Source organism: Pelophylax lessonae, assembly GCF_965119305.1.
Source record: "Pelophylax lessonae genome assembly, chromosome: 6".
NCBI lineage: Eukaryota > Metazoa > Chordata > Amphibia > Anura > Ranidae > Pelophylax > Pelophylax lessonae.
Genome location: NC_138773.1, coordinates 124,423,905 through 124,449,412, shown reverse-complemented (window position 1 = coordinate 124,449,412; position 25,508 = coordinate 124,423,905). Strand labels below are relative to the sequence as shown.

Below are 25,508 nucleotides of genomic sequence, written 5' to 3'. Positions count from 1 at the left end.
GTGATAAGGGAGAGAGCTGATGCACAACGCTGGTTCGAGATTGGGCTCAGGTAAGCATATAGAGGGGGGTTGGGGTGATCCTGTGGCACAGTAGGAATTTTACTTTACTGCAGAAAATGCATTAAGGTACAAAGCCTTAAGCCTTTAGAACAACTTTAATACATTATTTGTTTCTTGTTTAATGTCTTCTTTTCTTTCTGTTTGTTTTTTTAGGTATTCCTTTACTAAAGTTCTTCCGGGAGAATATGAAATTGTTGCATCACATCCCACTTGGACTTTAAAAGAGGTAAATTAATTTTTATCCAACTGTGACAAGAACTTTAAGAGGTGTTTATTTTGAGAAAAAAAAGTTAAGTTATTGCTTATCCACTTGCCGACCCGCCACAGTAATTATACTATGGTGGGGTGGCACGTACATGTATGTCATTGTACCAGCTCCGGGTTAGGAGTGCACAGCACGCCCCTCCTGTGTGTGGAATTACGGGTAACTGGGTATCGTAATCGCTATGATTGGTCGTAGCGATCACATGATACCAATTGAACAATCTGTCACTAATGACTTTCCATTCATAAACAGCTTGCTTACTGTTTTGATTGGCCAAAAGCACATGGTACCTGGCTATCTGCACCATGTGATTAACTGTAGCCAATCACAACCAAAAGCACATTGTACATGAATGGTTAACCCATTCATGAAAGCTAAAACTAATGCTTAATCCCCCCCCCCTGCACCCCCCCCCCCCCCCCCCCCCCACACACACACACACACACACACACACACACACACACACACACACACACACACACACACACACACACACACACACACACACTATGGTAACAGTGAGCCACTCTGGTGAAAGGATGTAAAAAACTAAATACAAATTATTTTAATTTTCTTTCTACATATGGTCACCAGTCAGCATACCTGGTCATCACCACACCATACGTATGATGATGCTATACTGCACTGGCGATCATATGCTTAAAAAAGAAAGTGGAAAAAAAACTAATTTCTTAATTTTCCAAATTGCCATGCTTCTTACTAAATGCATTAGACTGTCTACTTTACAAAATGGGGGTAATTTAGGGGAATTTAGTACTGCCTTGGCATTTTCGGGCCTCAAGAAATAAGATGGGCCATCAGTTTTCCCCTCAGTTTGATACTTGTCAAATGGAAAGGGAGTGGGAGATTTATGCTTGTTTACTGCTCTGTCTGACACCCAATCAGATAAACAGGGTTAAAGGATGTCCCAAGTCAAAAACTAAGGGCATAGGTTAAGTTATGATTTTTTTTTCTTTTTTTTTCTTTTTCCTTGTCCATTAAGTGACACAGGAAGTAATTTACTATTTGGTTATACTGCTGCCTACAGAAGGATTTGAAATAGCAAACTAAAAATCTATAGGCAAGCTCTAGATAACCCCCCTACTCTACCTTTTTTATTGTTTTTTCTAGTGTCCTAAAAGGATGGATGTCTTTTCTTTAGGTCTGCTGCAAAGCCTTAATATTAGCTTTTTTTTTTTCAAGTGCAAGTGTTTGTTCAATTAAAATTCCTTGGTTGCTTGCTATTATTGCTTGAGCTAGTCTTTGTCGGAGCTATCCAATCATCCTTTAATTTTTCAAGCTTTGGAGTGCTATTCCTGGACTAGCCTGAACGTAAACTTCAACCACTGGGTTCAGCTTTATGAGGTTTCCAGTCCCTGTTCAGGTAGCAAGTTAGCTGTGCAGTGCTTTCCTGCTCCAGGGCTGTAGGCATTGCCACAGTGCTTGCCTTGTCTCTGAAGACTCTGGCAGTAGGATTAACCACTAGAGGCTACCTTGGTATTTGCATAACTGGACACCTTTTAGACGTTTTGTGGCTAAATGCACCCAATTCCTGCGGGAGCTGCCTGCAGCTCTATGTGCATGCCTCACCTTCTTCCACACAATGAATCTCTGATCTTCTTGTGGCCCTGGAAAAGACCACCTGTCCATCTCTGTCTCGCACTCCTTATCCCCACAATCTCTCTGATTTTTTTGAGGAACAGGAGTCTCATCTCATTATCTCAGACTTAAGAGACAGTTTCCGACCTTCTTGATGCAGTACATACTATTTTGCATCTGGAAGATCTCACTGCTTTGTCCAGCCTAGGGTCTTTTTTAAATCCCCTACCTTTTCATTACACTTGCTATTCAAGGTTTTCCTCAATGTGAACTGAAATTACAATGAATAGTCCTAGACTGCACATGACTGTGCCTTGCGCCTGTTCCTTTAAGAGGGAATTTTATTAAATGTTGGTCTATTATTACTGTGCATCTGCCAGTGACCCACCCCAACAGTCAAACCACTAGTTAAGCAGGGTGTTCTCTAAGTTTAAATGTTCTATTGACTATCAGTTGGAATTCCTCCTTAACATCCAGTTTTCATTGATGGGCACTACCCTTCTCCTTCTCCCTATTATGGCTTGACATGACAAACTGTGTCAGAGTGGGTTAAATCCACAGTAAACTCCTTCCTTCTAGAGCGTGGGGAGCAGGAAAATGGCTTGTTATAAGCACTTAAAGAAGAACTCCAGCTTTTCCTCCCCAAAACAGATGCATTGTGCATGTAAATGAATCTCAACCCCACTGTCAATTTTTGTGTAACTTACCTCCTTTAGCTGTGTAAAGTAGCTTTCTATGACTCGGATATCACTCCTTGTAACTGTATTTCCAAGTTCTGACTTCCTGTTTCCTTCCTGACACATGTCCCATGATACTTTGAGCCTCTGTAGCTTCAGGGCCATGGAGTCACTGGGAGTTGACGTGGGCGTGTCCCAGGGTTACTGTGGGTGTTTCTGTGCCTGTCGGTGGTGAAATGTGTAATTCCTGCCTTGCAGCATGCCAAAGAAGAATGGCTTACTGCAATACTACAGAGGAAATGCTTTGGGAGGTTATTATGAAAGGGTTTCTTTCATATGTAAATGAATCACTTCAGAGAGCAGGGCTCTGGGAGGGTGAGATCTGAGGATTGGGACTCTCCCTGTTTACACTGGTCAGCATATTTACCTGGGCAGGATTGAATTCTAATAGTAATCATTCAATCCTGCCCAGCACAGCTAGCTTTCAGAAAAGGCTGTGTATGAAGGGCTTTCCTTCTTTAATAATGCTGTGAGGTGGGACTTGGGAGGCTTGGACTCTTCCTGTAGGGGTGACTGGGCGGGATTGAATGCTTATTAGGATGTATTCCATCCCACCCATTATCAGAACTGTGAAGGAAGTTACATCATTTGCAGAGTCTGAAAGACTACAAAGGGGAGTGTTAGACTCTAGCTGCTGCAGGAAGGAGCTGTGGAAGGGACAGGGTCTATCCGCAGGATATACAGCGTGTCGTGATACAAAGCCACAACTAAACCCAGATTATCAGAATCTGCAGACAACAGAGCAACATAATACAGAGGTACAATCTATGCTGGGATTGATCATTCCATTCAGTTCTAGTGAAAAATTTGGAGTTCAACTTTAAACATTTGCCCTGTACAGGCATGTTGTATATACAGATGAGAAGAGCACTCTGATTAATGTGCTGAGAGGCAGATGCTTCATGCAAGGAGCACCTAACTTGCTTGGTCTTTGAGGAATGGTGTTTCTTCAGACCTACCCTTGATGTCGTCATCAGGGATATCCCAAGAGTGTAGAGCATACACCTCTCAGTATAAGCAGTCCAAATAAACTAAACACTGAAAGCAAGAAAGCTGCTAAGCCCCCTGAGAAGGATTCAGCATGAAGGTGCGCCCCCATTTTTCCATGTGGGGGTGGTTGATAACCCTTGCTGGTCTGTTGAGTAATTTGCCCTTTTAGCTTTAAGTTGCAAAGTGCTTCCCCTTTGACCCTCTGTTCAGCCACTAACTATTTTTCCTCCTGTGTCACTGCACAGATTATAACAGACCTTTCCCTGCTCTCTCAGGGTCTCCTAAACCTCAAAGCTCTGGCTCTAATTTCTGTATCCGTTCGACCTCCAAAGCTTTGCCCCATCCAGGCTACTACCCTCTTTCTGATATATCCTATTTCCTTAGGGCATGTAAGGTCATCAAATTTCATTCCATGCTTTCTCCAGAGGGACCCCTTGACCTGTCTAGTCATCTGGGACCTTCTTTGCAGAGGCACATCCCTTTCTCCCATCTCCTCTTGGTCCACCTCAGTCCCTTACTTTGTTCCTGTGGGTCTAGTTCTTGAACAGACCTGTGTATCTGCCTTTAATGATCAGGTAGTTTCTGGCCTGATCACTCAGATCCTCATTCAGATGCTTCACAAGACTTTTTCCCCCCATCTTTTTTGGGGGGGGGGGGGTTCCTCTCATTAGAGAATCATTGTCTCTGGGGCTGCATTCTAGATTACCAGATCAAGCGGTTCCTTCTACAGCCCTCTTTGGTCAAGTCTCATGGTTTGGACACCTCCATCTAGGTCGGTGGTTCTTAACCTGGGTTTGATCGAACCCCAGGGGTTCGGTGAGTCAGTCTCAGGGGTTCGGCGGGAGGGCAACAGGGCAATTGCTCCCCCCCCCCCCGAGAGAAAATATTACTGATTGTGAGGCCAACCCCCTTCCCCGGGAAATCAGAGCTGCGGTCGGGACGACTCACAGCTATTACACATAGACACTTGACGCTCTGCCCCCTGTACCTCCCCCAGCAGGTTTCCAGCCTATCTCCTGCAGGCTGCTTGCTGCTTGAGTGGGCGGGATGGGGATGTACCTGACCACGGAGATTGCGCCCGCCTGGAAGAGGGAAGTGTGAGCAGCTAAGCAGAGGGAGCCTAGTGAATGTTCCTGGAGGTAGGCTCAGCTAGCTGTACATGGTGGATTTGTTTGCAAGCACCTCTATGCTAAGTCTGCTGAGTTACTGCAGCTTAGCATAGAGGTGCTGTTAGCTGACAAATGGAAATGCATGTCCTTTTCATTTAGCTCAATAAGCATTGTGAATGCCCCCTGGTGTGTGCCCTCCTGATACCCCGTGGTATGCCCTCCCAACACCTCCCCCCCAGTGTGTGTCCTCCTGACACCCCATGGTATGCCCTCCCAACACCTCCCCCCAGTGTGTTCCCTCTTGACACCCCATGGTATGTCCTCCCAACCCCCCCAGTGTGTGCCCTCCTGATACCCCATGGTATGCCCTCCCAACCCCCCTCCCCAGTGTGTGCCCTCCTGACACCCCATGGTATGCCCTCCCAACCCCCCACCCCAGTGTGTGCCCTCCTGACACCCCATGGTATGCCCTCCCAACCCCCCACCCCAGTGTGTGCCCTCCTGATACCCCATGGTATGCCTATACCAACCCCCCCCCCCCCCCGTGTGTGCCCTCCTGGCTCCCCCAGTGTGTGCCCTCCCAACCACTGATGTGTGCTCTCCTGACACCCAGTGTGGGGCCTCCTGACTCTCCACTGGTGTGTGCCCTCACTACCCTCCCCCACAGTGTATGCGTCCTCCTGACCCTCCCCTGGTGTGTGCCCTCCCAGCCCCCTGGTGTGTGGCTTTACTGATCCCTGTACACTGTCCTATCCTCTGTCCTGTCAACTCCTGTCCTCTGCCCTATTCTCTGTACACCGTCCTACAGCCTACTGACCACTCTATCCTTCCCTACAATCAACTGACCCGTATACACTGCCCTACATGCTACTGGCCTCTGTACACTGCCCTACATCCTACTGACCTTTCTACACCGCCCTAAAAGCTACTCACCCCTATACACTGCCCTACATGCTACTGACCTCGCTACACTGCCCTACAAACTACTGAGCACTGCACGCTACCCTACAAACTACTGAGCACTGCACGCTGCCCTACAAACTACTGAGCACTGCACGCTGCCCTACAAACTACTGAGCACTGCACGCTGCCCTATAAACTACTGACCACTGCACGCTGCCCTACAAACTACTCACTACTGCACGCTGCCCTACAGCCTACTGACCTCAGTACGCTGCCCTACAGCCTACTGACCTCAGTACGCTGCCCTACAGCCTACTGACCTCTGTACATTTTACTTTGTATGATACATTTAATTCAGTTCTGTAAACACCTTATTTTCTGGCAGTGCCCCTCCCGAGACTAGACTCATAAAATCATATTTTATTTTTCCAATTAAGAAGGGTTCGGTGAATGCGCATATGAAGCTGGTGGGGTTCAGTACCTCCAACAAGGTTAAGAACCACTGATCTAGGTACTTTACCATTTCGAAGGAACAGAAGTTCTGCCTGCATCAGAGGTGCCGAAGGCTGATGAGCTATATGCAGACTGCAAGAGTCAGAGGTGTTGCCTCATTTGGCTCCAATTCTGTATTTCTCCCATGCTTCTTCTATCATTGGGTTATGCTGCCCCCTACAGGAGTAGCACTAGGCAGGAAAAAACTGTTTTCCACGTCTACGGGGGCTGTCCCTATAGGCATAACCCCACACACCCTGCTCCAGCATACCAATTTTGTTTCTGCCTAGTGAAGGAGTAGGACCTAGGTTTCCTGCTGGGACTAAAGTCTCAGTTTTTTTCTTCTTTTAACCACTTCTGGACTGGAAGGATTTTCCTCCTTAATGACCAGGCCATTTTTCACGATTCAGCACTGCGTTACTTTAACAGACAATTGCGCAGTCGTGCGACGCTGTATCTAAATAAAATTGATGTCCTTTTTTCCCCACAAATAGAGCTTTCTTTTGGTGGCATTTGATCACCTCTGCAATTTTTATTTTATGCGCTATAAACAAAAATAGAGCGACAATTCTGAAAAAAATAATTTTCACATTCTGCTATATAACATTCCCCAAAAAAAATGTAAAAATCAAAATTTTTTACATTAGGCCAATTTGTTGTCTGCTACATATTTTTGGTAAAAAAATCGCAATAAGCGTATTTTGATTGGTTTTCGCAAAAGTTATCACGTCTACTAACTACGGTAAAAGATTTGTCATTTTTTATTTATTTTTTTTTTGGATGGACTGCGACATTGCGGCCGACAGATCGGACTCCTAACTGACATTTATGACACTTTTGGGGGTACCAGTGACCTTACTACAGTAATCAGTGCTAAAAATATGCACTGTTACTGTAATAATGCCATTGGCAGGGAAGGGGTTAAATCAAAGGGTTAAATATGTACCTAGGGTCATGTTTCTTACTGTATGGGGGCGGAGCTTGTGAAATGATCAGAGACCTGTGATCCTATATAGAAGGATCACAGGATCTTGGTGATCATTCCAGAGAGAAGAAATCGGAGCCGCCTGCCCTGTGCATCAGAGTCCCCCGCTGCGGAGTGGGGGCGGGAGCGCCCCCTAGCTGCAGGCGCGCGACCGACTTATACCTACGGCGGTTCGCGCAGGAGGGTCAGCCTGCCGCAGTATTTCTGCGGCGGGCGGTCAGAAAGCTGTTATTTTTGGATGGGGACGAGCCTGCGAGTGGATGCCTTGCTGGGACGCAATGACCTGGAACGCCCTGAGTTGCAGCTTACCTCTCGGCTGGCAGCACCCCCCACTCCGGTGGGAGGTGGCCTGTCTGGAGTGGAGCCCACCCGGTCCCTGGCATAGTGAGTAAATGCAACCCTCCCATATCCCCTTGATGGGGGGAACGTGGGCCCACTCCTGGGGATTATAGGCCAGGTGGATCTTTTAGGAAGCACCAGTCCTGTCAGGATGCCTGGCCCTCTGCCTTGCCCCCCTCCCCTGCCCCCTGCCCTTATTGCGGTTTTCACCCGGGGGCGCTATTGCTGCAGCACCGGATGCCCTGGGGTGGGGGTGGGGGGGAGGTTGAAAATTGTACCTTTTTCCTGCTGGGTCTTGTAAATCCTCTGTGTCCTCCGATTTGGGGGTCCCCTGACCGCATGGCACGCTGTGGGGGCCGCCATCTTTAGTGTGGGCATATTAGAATTTCTCTCCATTGACTTGCATAGTGCAGCCATTTTCCCTGTGCTTCCCATAGACTTGCATTGGCAGCCATTTTTGTGTAGCTCTAGCAGCGTGACCGTTCACATTCTATCCAGGCTGATGTCCTATCCTGTGACTTTCACTTTCCTGCTGCACAGATCAGCTCTGGAGGTTTCTCAGAGAGTTGGTAAAGTACTGGGGTCTCTGTGGGCATATCTCTGCGCAGTCTGCTATATATATATATATATATATATATATATATATATATATATATAGTGTGTGTGTGTGTATGTATGTGTGTATGTATGTGTGTATATATATATATATATATAATTCTTTGTTTAATGGTATGCAAAACAGATTTTTTATTTTTTTTGTTGAAAATGTAATCCTTATTTGCCTAAAAGATATACAAAAAACAATACTTTGTCGGGGTACATTCTCCCCTGTGCTGCGACGCAGCGCATAAATACACTACATTACAATACATTTCCGGTCATATGAATAAATACATTCAATCAAATACATTCAGTCTGAAAAACGTTGTCTATACGTTGCATCTATCAAACAATATAATATTACATTTCAAAAAAGCAACATGTGTGATGGGGGGGGGGGGAGAGTGGGGTAAGGGGAGGGGAATGAAATCACGAGCCCGAAGCTTTATTGAATGGACAAAGACACACAAGGGAGAGTGGGGGAAGGGGAAATCTTCAGACCTCCTCTTCCTCCATAAGATCCATCGGGTTATAGTCTCTGAGCAGACTGTGAACCAGTCTGCGACAGTCCTGAATAGACATCCTCTCCCGCTGGCATTGTCAATGTCCTCCCGTGAAAAAGTACAGTGAAAAAGTCCGTTCAGCACACTGAAGTGTGTGATGGCAGTCTGTGGGACAAAGTCTGAGTTCAGGTTCCAAGGCCCTCAACAGGCTCTGTGCAAATGAGCACTCCCAGAAAACGTGCAAAGCAGATATCAACAATACATAGCATCATAGCTCAAATGTTTGCTATCCGTGGTACAAAACTAAACAGGGACCAACAAGTTCCGAGCGCATTCAACTAGATCGCGGAGTGCCTCTTGGGCTTTTCGCCATCAGGTCACAGTAGTGCAAGTTTGTAAGGTGGCAACTTGGTCGTCTGTGCACACGTTTTTACAAAATTCTACAAGGTAGATTTGTTTGGCATCTTCTGATGCATCCTTTGGCCGCATGGTTTTGCAGGCTGCTGTTTAAAAGACAATAGCTTGTTTCTCTTTTTTTTTTCTTTCATGGGTGAGCTCCTGTTCCTGGTTGAGCTTCATGTTACCCAGTTGGCTTAGTTTAGCCTTTGGAGTTTACGTTAACTATTTGGTTTGCTTTCTTCCCACCCCTCATGCCTACAATGCTTTGGGACGTCCCAATGGTATAAGAAAGCATATGAGCTGCGTCTATCAATGGACGATAGAGAAAACTGGATTTTTGTAAGAACTTTTCGTAAAATCCTTTGCTCTGTAGTCCATTCGAAACAAAGTATGCAGCGCTTGATACAATATTCTCGATCTCAGCCAGTGCTTAAGATAAAGGTATAAACGATATATAAAAAACAAATGAATCTATATATCAATAAATAAATGGAAAGTCCATGAGGAGAGGAGTCCTGTACAAAAGTCCCATAAACCAGGTGATGAAGTTGAAAAGATAACCTCCACCAGTCACCAACATGTGTGGCCTCTTACCGGAAGCATATGATCCCCATTACAGGGATCTCAATACGCCTTAAAGGGAACTCCTCACACCCCGCAATGGATGGATAGATGTGCAATCTTCTCCTACAGAAAGAACTTCTGCACGCTCAAAGATGATCCCCTCACAGGAAATGGTGTCAACCCAAATATCATATGAGTGAAGAAGAAAAACTCCTCATAGTGTAGTATGTTGAAACACAAACACTTTATTGCTTAAAAAGCCAATGTAACACTCTCACATTTAATCTAGGTAAAACGAGCATCAACAGTCAGGTTCCTGTGGGGAAGTCATGTAGTGGACGGTGTGGTAGCTGCAGCCGTATAGCCTCTAGCTGAAGACAGGTAGACGCTGGGGAGATGCATACAATGAGGACGTTGCCGGTCCCCTACCGGTTTCGTCAGATGTTGATGTCATCAGGGGGCGTGGCTAGACGCCGCCCGTCACCCACATTAAATGGCCCAAAAACAGCGGAAGGGGAGGAGAGGCATGCGTTCCAGCCGACTCCTCCTTCCTCGCATATACTAACCACACGTTCCTTATGCAAAAAGGAAGTGCACTAGCTTACCAACATGAACCCTCCGTCAGGAGCCAATCCGAAGGCACTGTCGGGAACCAATCAGTTGGAATCAAGGCACTTCTTTTAAACAGCCCACAGCTCTGCACACAAAAGCAACTCACTGCAAGGTAAAAAAAGAGAGGGAGAAAAACCCAAAGGATAATTAGTGCCGATGTGCTGCGCTATGAGTGAGACTTTTAAACCAAAATAGAAAAAATCCTCCAGACTATAATAACAAAAACAGGGGAAACCAATCCCTGCTCAAGTTATGCCATTGATATCCTGCTAATAAGTATCAAATATGCAGGAATAAATATAACTAAATATGATGGGCTGACAATGCTTCCACACTATCCACCAGAGACACCCACAGGAATACACAATTAAAAAAACACGTAGAATGAACCACTTAAAAATGTAAAAAACATTAAAACTCGTATACGAACAGTAAAAATGTGTGTAGAAATATAAAAAACAATATAAAAACAGGTACCATTTACATATAGAAAAAAGCCCAGAAACCATAGAACTAGTTATCGAAAGGGGGAAAATCTAGGAGCTGTTGATAAAGGAGTTAATATCCCAGTCTATGTTCATACCATGAGGACTATAGGATTTAACCCTATAGATCCACTGGGTTTCCAGTTGGGATACACCTCGTGTTCAATTACTACCTCTCCAGCTACTAGTGTACCTATCTATGCCCATAAACACTGTGCCGGTGGGGTCCCTCCCATGACACTGGTCGTAATGGCGAGAAACGCTGTGTTTGGGGAAACCCCTTGATAATGTTCGCCACGTGTTCATTAAGCCTGTAGTCCATTGACAGACGCAGCACCCGCCCCTCTGATATGGAGATGTTTTTTTGTCTTCTCACTGCTTGCAACTAAACTGGTATGCTGGAGCAGGGTGTGTGCGCTTATGCCTATAGGCACAGCCCCCATAGGCGTGGTAAACTGTTTTTTTCCTGCCTAGTACTACTCCTGTAGGGTGCAGCATAACCCAAATGGTATAAGAAGCAAAGGAGCTGCATCTGTCAATGGACTTCAGAGAAACGGATTTTGCAGTAAGTTCTAATAAAAATCAATTTTTTTTCTAGTGCACCTTAAAAAAAAAAATAGAGCAGTCATGTGATGGTGGGATATCTAAACATTCTCCCAAAATATATATTTGTCTTTTAGGATACAAATGTTTTTTCCTTATTTTCTTTTGTTTTAGGCATCTACAGTGGTTCAAGTGACGAATTCCAATTCTCATGCTTCTAGCCCTCTTATTGTTGCTGGTTATGATGTTTCTGGTTCAGTTCGTAGTGATGGGGAACCGATGAAAGGGGTCATGTTTCTACTGTTTTCATCAACCATCAAAAGAGAGGTATGGCAACAAAATAAATGTCCTAGGCATAGAACATAATTAGGTCTGCTCATGCTGCTGGTGGTAAGAATACCACTGGCAGCTGGATTTTTCTTGGCTTGATATGCAGCAATGGACAGCATGGAGGTAAGTGCACATTTCTGTTAAGTCTGAGGACCCTGTAGGTTACATATTTATGGAGTTCCTTAACTAGTTTCTTTACAAATGTAATAACAGAGCTGACCTCTTTTGACCTACCCATGACTTTTTTTCCTTTTTTTTTTTTTTTTTTTGTAAAGCTTGATGTAAATGTCAACCCCGAGGGCTCCCTCACACCATATCATTCAATGACAGGACATGTAGAAAACAATTGTTTTCTATCTGTTCTTTTCAAAGTACACTGCTACTTTTGAGGTGGGTTGTGGTGCAGTGCATAAACATGCAGACGTTTTTTTTTGTGAGATCTACTATCAACGGGCGGACTGGGCGACGGGCTGGATAATCTAGATCCAGTGGTCACCCCAGTCTGGTGAACGAGCGTGCACAGACCTCAGCTCCGCGCTAGGTCTACCGTGTCATAGCCCCACTGGACAGGGGCTGGCCTGCAAGGTGAACGTCTTTCAAGGTCCCATACGACCTGGCCTCGGCCTGAGTCTCAGCGTTCCTCCTGGCCAACACCCCCCCCCCCCCCCATTTCAATGGAGAGGAGGATCTGTCTGGAGCAGTGCCCACCTAGTTCCCCCGTATGGTGAGTAGCTATCCTCCCTCTACCACTGGAGGGTTTTGGAGTGGACTTGGGCCCCTCCTTGGGGATGTATTTTTTTTTTTTTGTGTGGTCTGGCCACATTCCTGGGGTGGGGGCAGGGTGCTAACTGGCGATATGGGCCGGGGGGGGGATGTGCTTCGGGCGTCTGGACTATCGATTGTGTGGGGGACTTGTACTAGGTGGGAGCTCCTGCCAGGATCTGTCCTGAGGCCTGGTCTCCCAATTCTGGGTCCCTGTATGCCTCATGGTGCCGCCATTTTGTTGTAGCCTTTGTATTCCTATACACAGCGGCCATGTTTGAGTAGTCCTGTGACCATTTTCTTGTGGTTTGCTATTTGCAAACAGCGGCGGCCATGACAGTGGAGTCCTATGGGTGGCAATCTCTGCGGTGGGAGACCCTCCTTATCCCCTGGTGCTGACTCCTGGATCATTTAGCTTCCTGATTGCCGCAAGTGTTGTGCAGATTCTCCTGGTGGTTGCAGGTACCTGTGTCAGCAGGTGGTGAGTCTGGTGGGGTCCTCTCCCTTTCTCCTGAGGATGACTCTGTGCCTTGTGCTTGGCAACCGGGTGGTGCTTGCAGCATGGTGGGGGTTGTCCCTTAGCAGTGTGTTACACTTTTTTGCGGGGTCCCCCTGGTGACTAATGGAGTCTTTGGAGCACGTTTTCCCACCTGATCCCCTCTGAGGCTGCGGGGCCCTCTACCCCAATGCACTGACGGCGGTCCTGGAGTCCCTTGTGTCCTGGGAGGAGGCAGCTTGCGGGCGACGGGCTAGCAAAAAGCGCCCCCAGCCTTCCCCTGCGTCATCTGTCTCCTCAGTCTCATCAGATCCTGAATCTGATTTGGCCGCCGTGAATGTGGGTCACCCCCCTTCTGGGTCTGCGATCAGGCGCCTGGAATCCTTTGATGGTGAGGATGATTCCTCTGTCTGCCACCGCGCATGAAAAGGCACTGGTGGATGCACTGATTGTATCTGTGCGCCAGACCCTGAAGATGGAGGGCGCAGCTAAAGCTGTGACGGAGGCGCAGGTACCCTTTGGCACTCGAAAGCCATCCAGAGCGGCAAAGATGTTTTCTTTCCCTGCCTATTTTGACAGAATTGTCGCTAAAGTGTGGGGACGACCAAAGCGTCCTCATGGGGATCCTAGTTTTTCCTAGGCGTTACCCCTACAAGGAGTCCCTTTTTAACCGCTTACGGACTGCCTGCCGCAGTTTAACATTTGTATTTTGACGTTAAATACCGGGGTTATGGCAGCAGATAGCTGCCATAATACCGGTGTTTTTTTAAACTGCGGGCGATCCACTTTTAACATAAGGGTGGTTCCAGTGGGACAGTGGGATCACCTTGATGGGTGGCAGCAGAGGTGCCTCCCGGTCGTTTTCCCCGCTTACCGGACCCGTCGGTAACGGGCGAAAAAAGATCCGGTCCACTGTCCCCTCAGGCAAGAAGTCACGTGAGGGCAAGATGGCCCCTACTCGACTCTATGGCCTTGGAGGGCCAGAGCAACGTCATACATCGCGTCCTATCAACGGGTTTAAAGAGCCAATTTCTCTTACGTCCTCCGACAGTCGCCGCCGCCTCTAAGTCATCACTGTTGGGTATTGACTTCCGCTCCGCAGGAGTAGTTAGGCATATAGACTTAGTCAAAAGACAAAAGGCATTAGCATATACACACCCATGGGGGCTGTCCCATCTGGTTAATACCCCCCTGCATAACCACTCCCAACTCAGTTTTTAATCTGCCTAGCGTCAGGAGTAGTCAGGCTTCCCTGTGCTGGGGCTTCAGTCTCAGCCTTCTTAATCTTTTATTTGATTTTCTTTGAAAATGTCAGTTTTTTCTTACTTTACTAGCTGTTTATTTTGTCAGCTTCTAGTGTTAGTCGTTTCTTCGGATGAAGACGGATCATGCGGTGCTGGGATTCGGACTAACCGCTCTGGTTCTCCAGGGCAGAAGGGTCAGATGGACCCCCAGCCCACCATCGAGCGTTCAGCTATAGTTCGCCCTGGCATTACGAACGACCCATCCCTGCTCGCCGCAGGGATGCAGCCGTGAGGTGGCTACCTCACAGGACACATCTGCGATGTCACTGGCTCACGGCACTCCCTGTCAGACGAGGACAGCGGTTTTCCGTTCATAGAGGCATCCCACGCCATCTGGTACAGGTAAGTACTTCTGTGTGGGGCCTCTGTCTGGGGTGGTAGTCTGTGTTGCTGTGTGTTCCCCATGTCTGTGCCTGTGTGACTCCCTGATGCGGTCCCTGTGGGGATCGCTTGTGCAGATACTGTATATTTTCTGGGGGTCTCCTTCCCTGTGTCACTTCGGTGCATTGTTGGGGGTGCAGACGTTTTTGTGTGGCGACCGCATCGGCGTGAATTCGCACGGTACGCCATCTTTGATATGGGCAGGCATGTATAGCTTCTCTGTGGGCGATACTGCTTGCTATTTTGGCGCCATCTGCCGCCATTTTGTGGGAGGTGGACGATCGGTCCAACCGCATGTTCGGCGGCCATTTTGGCGTAGCCTCCAATGCATTCCTATGGGGCAGCCATTTTCCCTAAGTCTGGCAGTCTATAGTTCAGCCTACTTCAGCAGCACTTCCTTTTCCTCTGCAGCAGGACATCGGTAGCAACACTCTGCGGGCTCTGCAGGTTATCGCTCTCAATATTACTCTGTATTATCGCATCTGGCTCAGTTTTCTCTTCTCCTTTTGGGGGTCTTTGTCACTGTAGCTGTAGCGGTGGGCTGCGCATTCCGCAGCGATCTTAAAGGGGGCAGTACACATTTTATTGCACTGTTTTTTTTTTTTTCTGTAACCTTGAGCAATGGATTCTCAGGATAGCAAATTCCCCCCAGCTCTGGTGGGGGCTCCCAGTTCTCCTGTGGCCCCGCTGAGACCTGATTTGGCTATTGTGGTGGCGACTTTGGTGTCTAATATGGAAATGCTGATGGCTGAACGTGCTGCAAAAAAGAGGGCTAGATTGTCTCTTCTGATTCAGATGGTGATATGGCTGCTGCTGCTAGCGTGCCCTTTTCAGGGTCCCGCTCATCCTTGGACCCCCCGGGGTCTGAGGGGGAGGCTGAGGTGGAGGGGGTTGATACCTCCTCCCCGGGGTCGCCTGAAGAACCGGCGACCATGGATGAGTTAATTGTTTCTGTTAAGGAGACACTGCATTTAGAGGATGAGCCCAGTCCTCCGGGCGTTGTGTCCTCGTTTGGGACGCACAGGACCCGCAAGTCGGTGCAGGTTTTTCCCTACCCAGCTGAATTTCATTTCACTGTTAATGAAACGTGGCGCACGTTGAAACGTCCATTCCTGGTACCTAGTCGGTTCAAATTGCTTTATCCTTTTGCGCCGGCTACAGAATCACGATGGTGTGTGCCTCCACAGGTGGATCACACTGTGGCCGTGTTAAACAAGGCTACCTTGGTTCCTTCCGAGGATACTCCGGTGTTCCGGGACCCTACGGACCGGCGGTTGGAGTCTCTAGCCCGCCATTCCTACACGGTGGCGGGTTCGTTGCTCAAACCCGTTTTCGTGTCCGTTTTGGTGGCTGAGGCGGTGGCTGATTGGACTAAGATGCTTAGGAGCAATCTTGTGTCTGATGGTGTTCCGCCTGCCCGGCTGGAAATGGTGGATCAGATCCACCAAGGAGTCATGTATTTGTGTGATGCGGCCTTGAATGAGTCCCCTTTAGTGGCTCGCCTCTCTAGTGTCGCGGTGCTTAACCGGCCACTGATATGGCTGAAGAGCTGGTCGGCCGACCAGTCCTCACGGAAAACAGTTGCTGATTTTCCCTATGCTGGCTCTCGCCTTTTTGGGGCAAGAGCACTATGCCCCAGAACCCGAAGAACAAGTCCTTTCGGGGCAAGCGGGGTTCTGCGCCTAGATCCAATCAGGGGTCATTTCGTGCCTTTCGGAACCAATCCAAGGGCAAGCCCTTCAAGGCCCAGGGCAACCAGAAGAAGCCCTGGGCGGGTAAGCAGAAGTCGGGTAATGCCGGCTCGGCGGGTCAGTCCACCTCTGCCTAAGGGGGCGCCCTCACCCATTTCAGGGGTGGGGGGACGTTTGCGCGGTTTCCTCCAACCTTGGCTGCTCCGGATATCGGACAGGTGGGTTCAGGAAATCATTTGATCGGGGTACAAGGTCGAATTCCTTTCCAGGCCGGCGGACAGATTTTTTTCCCCCTCAAATCTTCACTTGCCTCCGGGGCGTCTGCAGGGCCTGGGCCAGGGCCTGCACCAGGCGATACAGGACCTTCTTGCTCAGGGGGTGATTGTCCTGGTGCCTCATTGGGACAGGTTTTAGGGGTTTTATTCAAATCTGTTCACTGTGCCCAAAAAGGAGGGCAAAGTGCGTCCTATTCTGGACCTAAAATCGCTCAACCGCTTCGTGCGTGTTCGGAAGTTCTGTATGGAGTCTCTCTCCATTCGGTGGTGGCCTCTCTGAGCTCAGGGGAATTCCTGGCTTCGATAGATCTGAAGGATGCGTATCTGCACATCCCCATTTTCGAAGGTCATCAGCGGTACCTTCGGTTTGCTATCGCAGAGGACCACTACCAGTTTGTGGCGTTACCTTTCGGTCTCGCTTCGGCACCCAGGGTTTTTACCAAAATGCTGGCTCCGGTTCTGGGCCTACTGAGGGCACAGGGCATTGCGGTCTTGGGCTACCTGGATGATCTCCTTCTGAGGGCACGTGCCAGCCAGGACCTAGTGCGCGATCTGTCCACCACGGTACAGACGCTCCAGGAGTTCGGATGGACCATCAACGTTCAAAAATCGGCGTGGTCTCCATCGGTTCGTCTTCCTTATCTGGGAATGATTCTGGACTCTGCTCAGGCAAAGGTGTTCTTGCCGGAGGACAAGCTCCGGACCTTGCAGGACGAGATCAGGTCCCTCAGGGACAACCCGTCCTCGTCACTCAGAACCTGTATGAGGTCTCTGGGGTTGATGGTGTCAGCCTTCGAGGCGATACCCTTTGCTCAGTTTCACACGCGGGCTCTCCAAACGGAGATCCTGGCCAGGTGGGCCTCAGTCCCTGGATCTGAGTGTCTCCTTGAGTCGTCAGACCAGATTGGCTCTTCTGTGGTGGCTCCAGTCCCCGTCTGTGGCGGAAGGCAAGTCCTTCTGTCCGTTGGTGTGGACGGTGATTACCACGGGTGCCAGCCTGTCGGGCTGGGGTGGAGTCCTGGGCAACCTGTCTGCCCAGGGCTCTTGGTCGGAGGAGGAGTCCTCCCTCGATAAATGTGCTGGAATTGCGAGCGATAAAACTGTCTCTTCCAGTGGTCGGACCGTCTTCAGGGCCTTCCTGTCCAAGTACAGACGGACAATGCTACCGCGGTGGCTTACATCAACCACCAAGGGGGCAACAGGAGTGCTCGTGCGGCCCGGGAGGTGACCGACATTCTATCGTGGGCCGAGACTCATGTCTCAGCAGTTCTCATTCCGGGTGTGGAGAATTGGCAGGCCGACTATCTGAGCCGCCAGACCCTGGACCAGGGGGAATGGTCCCTGCACCCGGAGGTCTTTCACAGGCTGTGTGCGAGATGGGGATCCCCGGACGTGGATCTGTTCGCATCTCGACTAAATCGAAAGGTGGAAAGGTTCGTGGCAAGAACACGTGATCCTCTGGCAGTCGCCTCGGATGCGTTGGTGGCTCCTTGGCATCAGTATCGTCTGATGTATGCCTTTCCTCCGATTCAGTTGCTATCCAGGTTTCTCCGCAGGCTAGCCTCGGAACCGCACCTGGTGATTCTGGTGGCTCCAGACTGGCCACGCCGGTCCTGGTACGCCGACGTTGTTCATCTGGCAGTGGCGCCTCCGTGGCGGCTGCCCATGGGGGAAGATCTCCTGTCTCAGGGTCCAATCTTCCATCCTGCTTTACAGTTGCTGGCTGTTGAGACCCAGGTCCTGAGGGACAGGGGTCTCTCCTCTGAGGTCATCCCTACTCTTGTCAAGGCTAGGAAGACCTCCTCTGGAAAGATCTATTACCGTACCTGGAAGGCTTACTTCGCCTGGTGCGAGTCCAGGGGGTTCTCCCCCTCGCTCGTACTCGGTGTCGAGAGTGTTGGCTTTTCTCCAGGTGGGAGTGGACCAGCGCCTGGCGCTGGCCACGATCAAGGGCCAGGTGTCCACACTGGCTATTCTTTTCCAACGCCCTGTGGCCTCTTTCTCTGGTTCGCACCTTCATTCAAGGTGTGCGACATTTGGCTCCTCCCAGGAAGGAGCCTTTACCTCCGTGGGACTTGAACTTGGTTCTGTCCGTGTTTACAACGTGCTCCCTTCTGGGAGATATCGTTGCCTCTGCTGTCTAAGAAGGTTGCCTTTTTGGTGGCGATCACTTCGGCTCGCAGAGTGTCGGAACTGGCAGCGTTATCTTGCCGTTCTCCATACTTGGTGATTCACCGGGATAAGGTGGTTTTGCGTCCGCAGCCCTCCTTTCTTCCTAAGGTGGTCTCTGAGTTCCACATTAATGAGGACATTGTCCTGCCTTCGCTTTGTACGAAGCCTAAGCATCCTAAGGAGGTTGCTCTACACTCCTTGGATGTTGTCAGGGCGATCAGGGTTTACCTGTCATCTACGGAATCTTTTCGTAAAACGGATTCCCTCTTTGTCCTTCCTGAGGGACCTCGGAAGGGCATGGCTGCTTCCCAGCGACTATTGCCAAATGGATCAGACAGACCATTGAACAGGCTTACGCCTTGAAGGAACGGGTTCCACCCTTCCCTGTTAAGGCGCACTCTACCAGATCTGTGAGTGCGTCCTGGGCCTATTGGCATAGGGCCTCGGTGGCCCAGGTGTGCAAGGCTGGGACTTGGTCGTCGGTGCACACTTTTTTCAAATTCTACAAAGTAGACGTTCTGGCATCAGCCGATGCCTCCTTTGGCCGCAAGGTTCTCAGTGCGGCAGTGCCATGATGAACCCTTGTGTTTTTTTTCTGGGTCCCTGGCTGTTGGCATTTGCTTTCCTGGGCTGTTGCTCCTGTTGAGCATTGTTTTTTTTCTGTTGCCCAGTTGGTTCTCTTACGGTGCATGTAAGATTCCTTTCTCTGATGTGGGTACTGCGTTGCCTTTTCTACGGTTGCTTCTCCCACCCCTCATGTCTATACTGCTTTGGGACATCCCAACAGTGATGACTTGGAGGCGGCGGCGACTGTCGGAGGACGTAAGAGAAAACAGAATTTTTGTAAAATCTTACCTGTAAAATTCCTTTCTCGGAGTCCTCCGACAGTCGCCGCCCCCGCCCCCGCCCCTCTTTTGGGGTTCTTATTACCTACTGCTATGCTACCAAACTGAGTTGGGAGTGGTTATGCAGGGGGGTATTGACCAGATGGGACAGCCTCCATGGGTGTGTATATGCTAATGCCTTTTGTCTTTTGACTAAGTCTATATGCCTAGCTACTCCTGCGGAGCGGAAGTCAATACCCAACAGTGATGACTTAGAGGCGGCGGCGACTGTCGGAGGACTCAGAAAAAGGAATTTTACAGGTAAGATTTTACAAAAATTGTTTTTTTTTCATGGGAAAAAAAAAGGACTCCCCCCCCCCCCCCCCCCTTTTTTTAGTGACCCCAGGTCTCACATTAAAGAGGTCCTGTCGTGCTTATTTCTATTACAAGGGATGTTTACAATCCTTGTAATAGGAATAAAAGGGATCAAAATAATCCAAGGGGTAAAGAAAAAAAAAAAAAAAAACAGTATAAAAATAAAAGGTAAAATAAAGAAATTAAAGCTTCCCGTTTTCTAACGCACAGAAGCAAATGCATACGCAAGTTGCGCCCACATATGTAAAGGGTGCTCTATAACCATACGCCGCGATCGTTGGAGCAAGAGCAATAATTTGAGCCCTAGACCTCCTCCTGTAACTCTAAATTGTTAACCTGTAGACATTTTTAAAATGTCGCCTATGGGAATTTTTAAGTACCAATGTTTGTCGCCGTTCCATGAGCATGTGCACTTTTGAAGCAGGACTCGTTGGGTATCTATTTACTCGGCGTAACATTATTTTTCACATTGGGCTAACTGTTTTCTTATTTTGTTTGTTCAAAAAATGTATTTTCTCTATCGTTCAGTGACAGACGCAGCTCCATATTCTTCTTAACCATTGGGTTATGCTGCCCCTTACAGGAGTAGGACACTAGGCAGGAAAAAACTACCATGCCTATGGAGCAGTCCCTGCAGGCATACACTCTGCTATAGCCTTCAGTTTGTTTTTGCCTAGTTTAGGAGTAGGACCTAGTACCCTTCTGTGACTTCAGTCTTGGCTGTTTTTTTTTGGGAACCTTTTTGTTAGACTTTTTAGTTTGTTTCTGAGAGAACTACAAGCAACGGCCGGCTGGGTTTCGGACTGGATATGCTAGATCCTTAAGGTCTCCCAGCCCGGCCAGCGAGCGTGAGCAGGTTATAGTCCAGCACTAGGTCTTGCCACGACAGAACCCTGAAGGACGGGGGCTGGCCTGCGAGTGAAACACCTTGTCAGGATGCACACGACTTGGGATGCCCTGAATCGCAGCGTACACCCTGGCCGTCAGCACCTCCACCCCGGGTGGAGAGGTGGTCTGTTCGGAGTGGTGCCCACCTGCTGCTGTTGGTATGGTGAGTAAGTGTCCCCCCCATTTCTCTTGCGGTTTCGGGTTGGACGTGGGCCACCTCCCTGGGAAAGTCAGGCCCTCGGATATGCCTCGGTTCGCCTGGCCTCTCGGTGAAACTAGGCCCCCCTTAGGCTCCCCCCACAAGCAGGTTCCTACCTCAGGGAGGCAGGAGAATTGCGGCAGCTGCGGCGGTTCTGCAGGGGGGGGGGGTTTGTCCTTGTGCGGTCTCTTCCTGGGGACCCCCTATGCCATAGACCCCGTGGATAGACGGATTGAGTCTCTGACCCGCTATTTGCATGTATTAGTGGGCTCAATACTAAAACCGGTCCCTTGTGATCACTCTGGTGTCACAGACCATTACAGAATGGGAAAGGTTGCTAAAAGGTGGCTTGGAAACGGAGCAGCTCTCACCGAGCCTGATAGAACGAATGAACCAAATGGTCCAAGCCCTTCTGTCTCTGGATGTGGCTCCACTGGAGTGTCTGCGGTGGGGATTGCTATTAGGCGCATGGTGTGGCTAAAAAGGCTCTTTCTGACCTTCCCTTTATGGGGGACAGGTTGTTTGGATAACTCCGGGTCGCAGAAAAAAGGAGCTAAGCCATTCAGGTCTTCTGGGGGTTCCAAGAAAACATGGTCGGGTAGGCCGAGAACAGACCAATCTGCGGACACATCCTCGTCTGCATGAAGGGACGCCTTCACCCATAACTGGGGTGGGAGACGTCTTTGATTCTTTCCGCGACAATGGACTCTTTAATTCAGGACAAATTGGTCCACGAACTGATCCCATCGGGTTACAAGATCGAATTCCGGTCTTGACTGACGGACAGCTTCTTCTGTCCAATTTACTCCTATCTCCAGACTGGTTAAGGCATCTACGAGAGGCGGTACAAAATCAGCTGTGGCAATGTGTGATTGAGTCGGTTCCTTCTCGGGAACGCTTTCAGGGGTTCTACCAACCCTGGAGCTCAAGGCTCTGAACTGCTTTGTGCAGGTTCAGAAGTTTCGAATGGAGTCCATTCGCACGGTGGTGGCGTCTCTACACCAAGGAGACTTTTTTGTCTCCATAGATATCAAGGACGCATATCTGCACATCCCTGTAAGCTGGACACCAACGTTTTCTTTGCTTTACTGTAGAAGAGCATCATCAATTTGTGGCGTTACTGTTTGGTCTCGCCTCTGCCCCCAGGGTCTTCACTAAAGTGTTGGCATTACTGCGACAACGGGGGATTACGGTACTGGGGTACCTGGATGATCACCTCTTAAGAGCAAACTCTCACATTCAGCCTTGTTGGGCGTCTTGACAATCACTGTACGGACTCTGCAAGAGTTCGGTTGAAACATCAGTTTCAAAAATCTGCCCTGGTACCATCTTTAATACAGGATTATCTAGGCCTGACTCTAGGCTCGGCTTCTGCGAGGCTTTTTCTTCCCCCGGACAAGCTACAAAAGTTGCAGGGGGCAATTTGTTTGTTTGCTGTCAGCCAGCAATCTGTCCTCTCTGCGGACATGCATGCGGGCCTTGGCTCTGATGGTCTCAACTTGCGAGGTGGTTCAGTTTGCACAGCTCCATATGAGACCCTTACAAAGGGAGATTCTTGTCAAATGGAACAAAGATCCAAAGTCTTCGGACACTATGATTCGGTTGAGTCACAACACAAGGACTGCTCTATTATGGTGGCTTCACTCGTTAGCACTATGCCAGGGCAAGTCCTTCCTTCCACTGTATTGGACTGTGGTAACCACAGATGCAAGCCTTTCCAGCTGGGGAGGAGTGCTGGGGAAGCCGTGTGTCCAGGGGTCTTGGACAGTAGAAGAGTCCTGACTTCCGATCAATATTCTGGAACTCCGAGCGTCACTGGACAAATCGTTTAGAGGGTTGTCCAGTCCGGATTCAATCAGACAATGCCACGGCCGTGGCTTAAATCAATCATCAAGGGGGCACCAAGAGTGTCTTGGCGGCCCGGGAGGTGGCCGAGATACTGAGGGAGTGGCCCCTGCACTCGGGAGGTGTTTCACCTCCTGTGTGTATGGTGGGGAACACCCAGTTTTGACCTGTTTGCTTCTTGATTTTAACAAGAAGGTTCAGAGGTTTGTAGCCAGGTTGTAGGATCCTCTGGCTGACGCCACAGACGCACTGGTGGCTCCTTGGGGTCAATATCGGCTGATCTATGCGTTCCCTCCGCTGAAACTCCTGCCGAGGCTTCTATGCAGAATAGAGGTGGAAGGAATTCTGGTTATTCTAGTGGCCCCAGACTGGCCTCGCCAGTCTTGGTACGCAGATCTGGTAAGGTTGGTCACCGATGCTCCTTGGAGACTTCCTCTCAGGGAAGACCTGCTGTCTCAAGGGCCGATCTTCCATCCTGCTTTACATTCGCTGGCTTTAATGGTGTGGCTGTTGAAAGCCAGGTATTGAAGGATAGAGGTCTTTCTGATTCAGTGATTCCTACACTGTTGAAGGCTAGAAAGTCTACTTCTAGGAAGATCTATCATCGTACGTGGAAATTGTACGTCTCATGGTGTGAATCGCTGAAGGTGCATCCTCTCCTTTTTTCGGTGGCTAGGATTTTGATCTTTCTTCAAAAAGGGGTTGAACAGCGGTTGGCTTTAGGCACTATCAAAGGCCAAGTGTCTGCTTTGGCTGTATTTTACAAACCTCTTTTAGCTACTTTTATACAAGGCGTTCGTGATATACATCCTCCGAGGCGATCCCCGGGATCTTAATTTGGTATTGTCTGTTCTTCAAAAACCTCCTTTTTGAGAGCATTTGGGAGATTCCTCTGCATACACTATATCAGAAGGTTGCCTTTTTGGTGGCTATTACTAGTCCACGGAGTATCTGAACTGGCGGCGCTGTCCTACCGTTCTCCTTATCTGTTGGTCCACGGAGATAAAGTGGTACTTCGACCTAATCAGTCGTTTCTTTCTAAGGTGGTTTCTGATTTTCATCTGAATGAAGACCTTGTGCTGCCTTCACTCTGTCCTAAGCCCAAGCATCCCAAGGACGTTGCTTTGCATTCTTTGGATGTGGTCCATGCAATTAGTTTACCTGGCGGCTACTGAATCTTTCAGAAAATAAGATTCTTTGTCCTCACCGAAGGACCTCGAAAGGGATTGGCTGCGTCTGCTTCGACCATATCCAGATGGATCAGGCAGATGGTGGTACAGGCTTATTCTCTGAAGGGTCAGGTTCCACCTTTCCTTTGTGAAGGCGCATTCTACTAGGGCACTGAGTGCTTCTTGGGCTTTTCGCCTTCAGGCATCAGTAATGCAAGTCTTCAAGGCGGCAACTTGGTCGTCGGTGCACACGTTCACAAAAATCTACAAAGTAGATGTGTTGGCTTCCTCAGATGCTTCTTTTGGCCGCAAGGTTTTGCAGGCTGTGGTTTAAAAAAGAAAATCTTCTCTTTGAGGGTGTATGTTTTTTTTAGGTGCGCTCAAGTTGTTCCTGGTTGAGCTCCATGTTACTTGGTTGGCTAAGTTTAGCTTTTGGGGAATTGCATTCTTTCTCTGCGTTGTTTTCCCAGCCCTCATGTAAATACTGCTTTGGGACGCCCCAATGGTCAAGAAGAATATGGAGCAGTGTCTGTCAATGAACGATAGAGAACTGGATTTTTGACTTGCCGTAAAATCCTTTTCTCTGAAGTTCATTGACAGAAGCAGCACTCGCCCCTCTAATTATGAGTGGGATGGGGTTTTTTTCTTCTAAACACTGCTTGCAACAAAACTGAAGGCTATAGCAGAGTGTGTGGGTATATACCTGCAGGGACTGCCCCATAGGCGTGGTAAAGTTGTTTTCCTGCCTAGTGTTATACGTCCTACTCCTGTAGGGGGCAGCATAACCCAATGGTTAAGAAGATTATGGAGCTGCGTCTGTCAATGAACTTCAGATAAAAGGATTTTACGGTAAGTCAAGAATCCAGTTTCTTACAAAATTTTTTTCTGACAAGTGTCAGAAAAAGGCCTGGTTCAGAAGTGGTTAAGAAGTGGACTGTGCCACCGGTGGTGGACCCTCTGGTTTCCAGTTTAAACAAGGCAACCATGATTCCGGTTGAAGAGTCCCCGACCTTTAAGGACCTGGCTGACCGGAAGGCGGAGGCTGTGGCCCACACTATGTACACCTTAGCTGGCTTTTCAATGAGGCCAGTATTTACCATTTCCCTGTTGTCGCAAACTCTGACCGAGTGGGCTAAGCTCCTACACTGTGACCTGGAGGGAGAACAGCTCCCCCTGCCTTTGCTGAGCTGGCAGACCAGCTGGTCCATAGGCTGCAGTTTTTCTGTGATGCACCCTTGGATGTGGCTCCCCTGATGGCTCGCCTCTCTGTTTTGGTGGTAGTCCTTCGCGTGTCTTTTGGCTCAAATGCTGGTCTGCGTACCAGACTTCTAAAAAGGTCTTGACTGATCTTCCCGTTTAAGGAGATCGCCTGTTTGGAGCTACTCTGGATGACATCATTAAAGGTCCCACGGGGGAAGAGTATCTTTCTTCCGCAGGCTACTAAGGGCAAGGAACCTCTTCGTAGACGTGGACCTTCCTTCTCGGCTCATAAGTTTTTTTTTTTTTTTTTTTCATCCCTCAGGGTCAACTGACAAGGGCGTGAAGCCTTTCAGGGCCTCTGGTGGATCCAAATGATCCTGGTCTGGCATGCCGAGAGCAGGCTTCCCCCAGA

The 25,508-nt window shown here is 48.9% G+C and overlaps 1 protein-coding gene across 1 annotated transcript in view; it reads left to right on the top strand.

The window, feature by feature from the left end:
• LOC309558183 (BOS complex subunit NOMO3-like) overlaps window positions 1–25,508 on the top strand; it is a 236,509-nt gene that overhangs the window by 36,436 nt on the left and 174,565 nt on the right. The window contains exons 6-7 of the mRNA XM_082261194.1: window positions 214–286; window positions 11,360–11,512. Of these exons, the coding sequence (XP_082117320.1) occupies window positions 214–286; window positions 11,360–11,512 (226 nt within the window). The remainder of the gene's footprint in view (window positions 1–213; window positions 287–11,359; window positions 11,513–25,508) is intronic.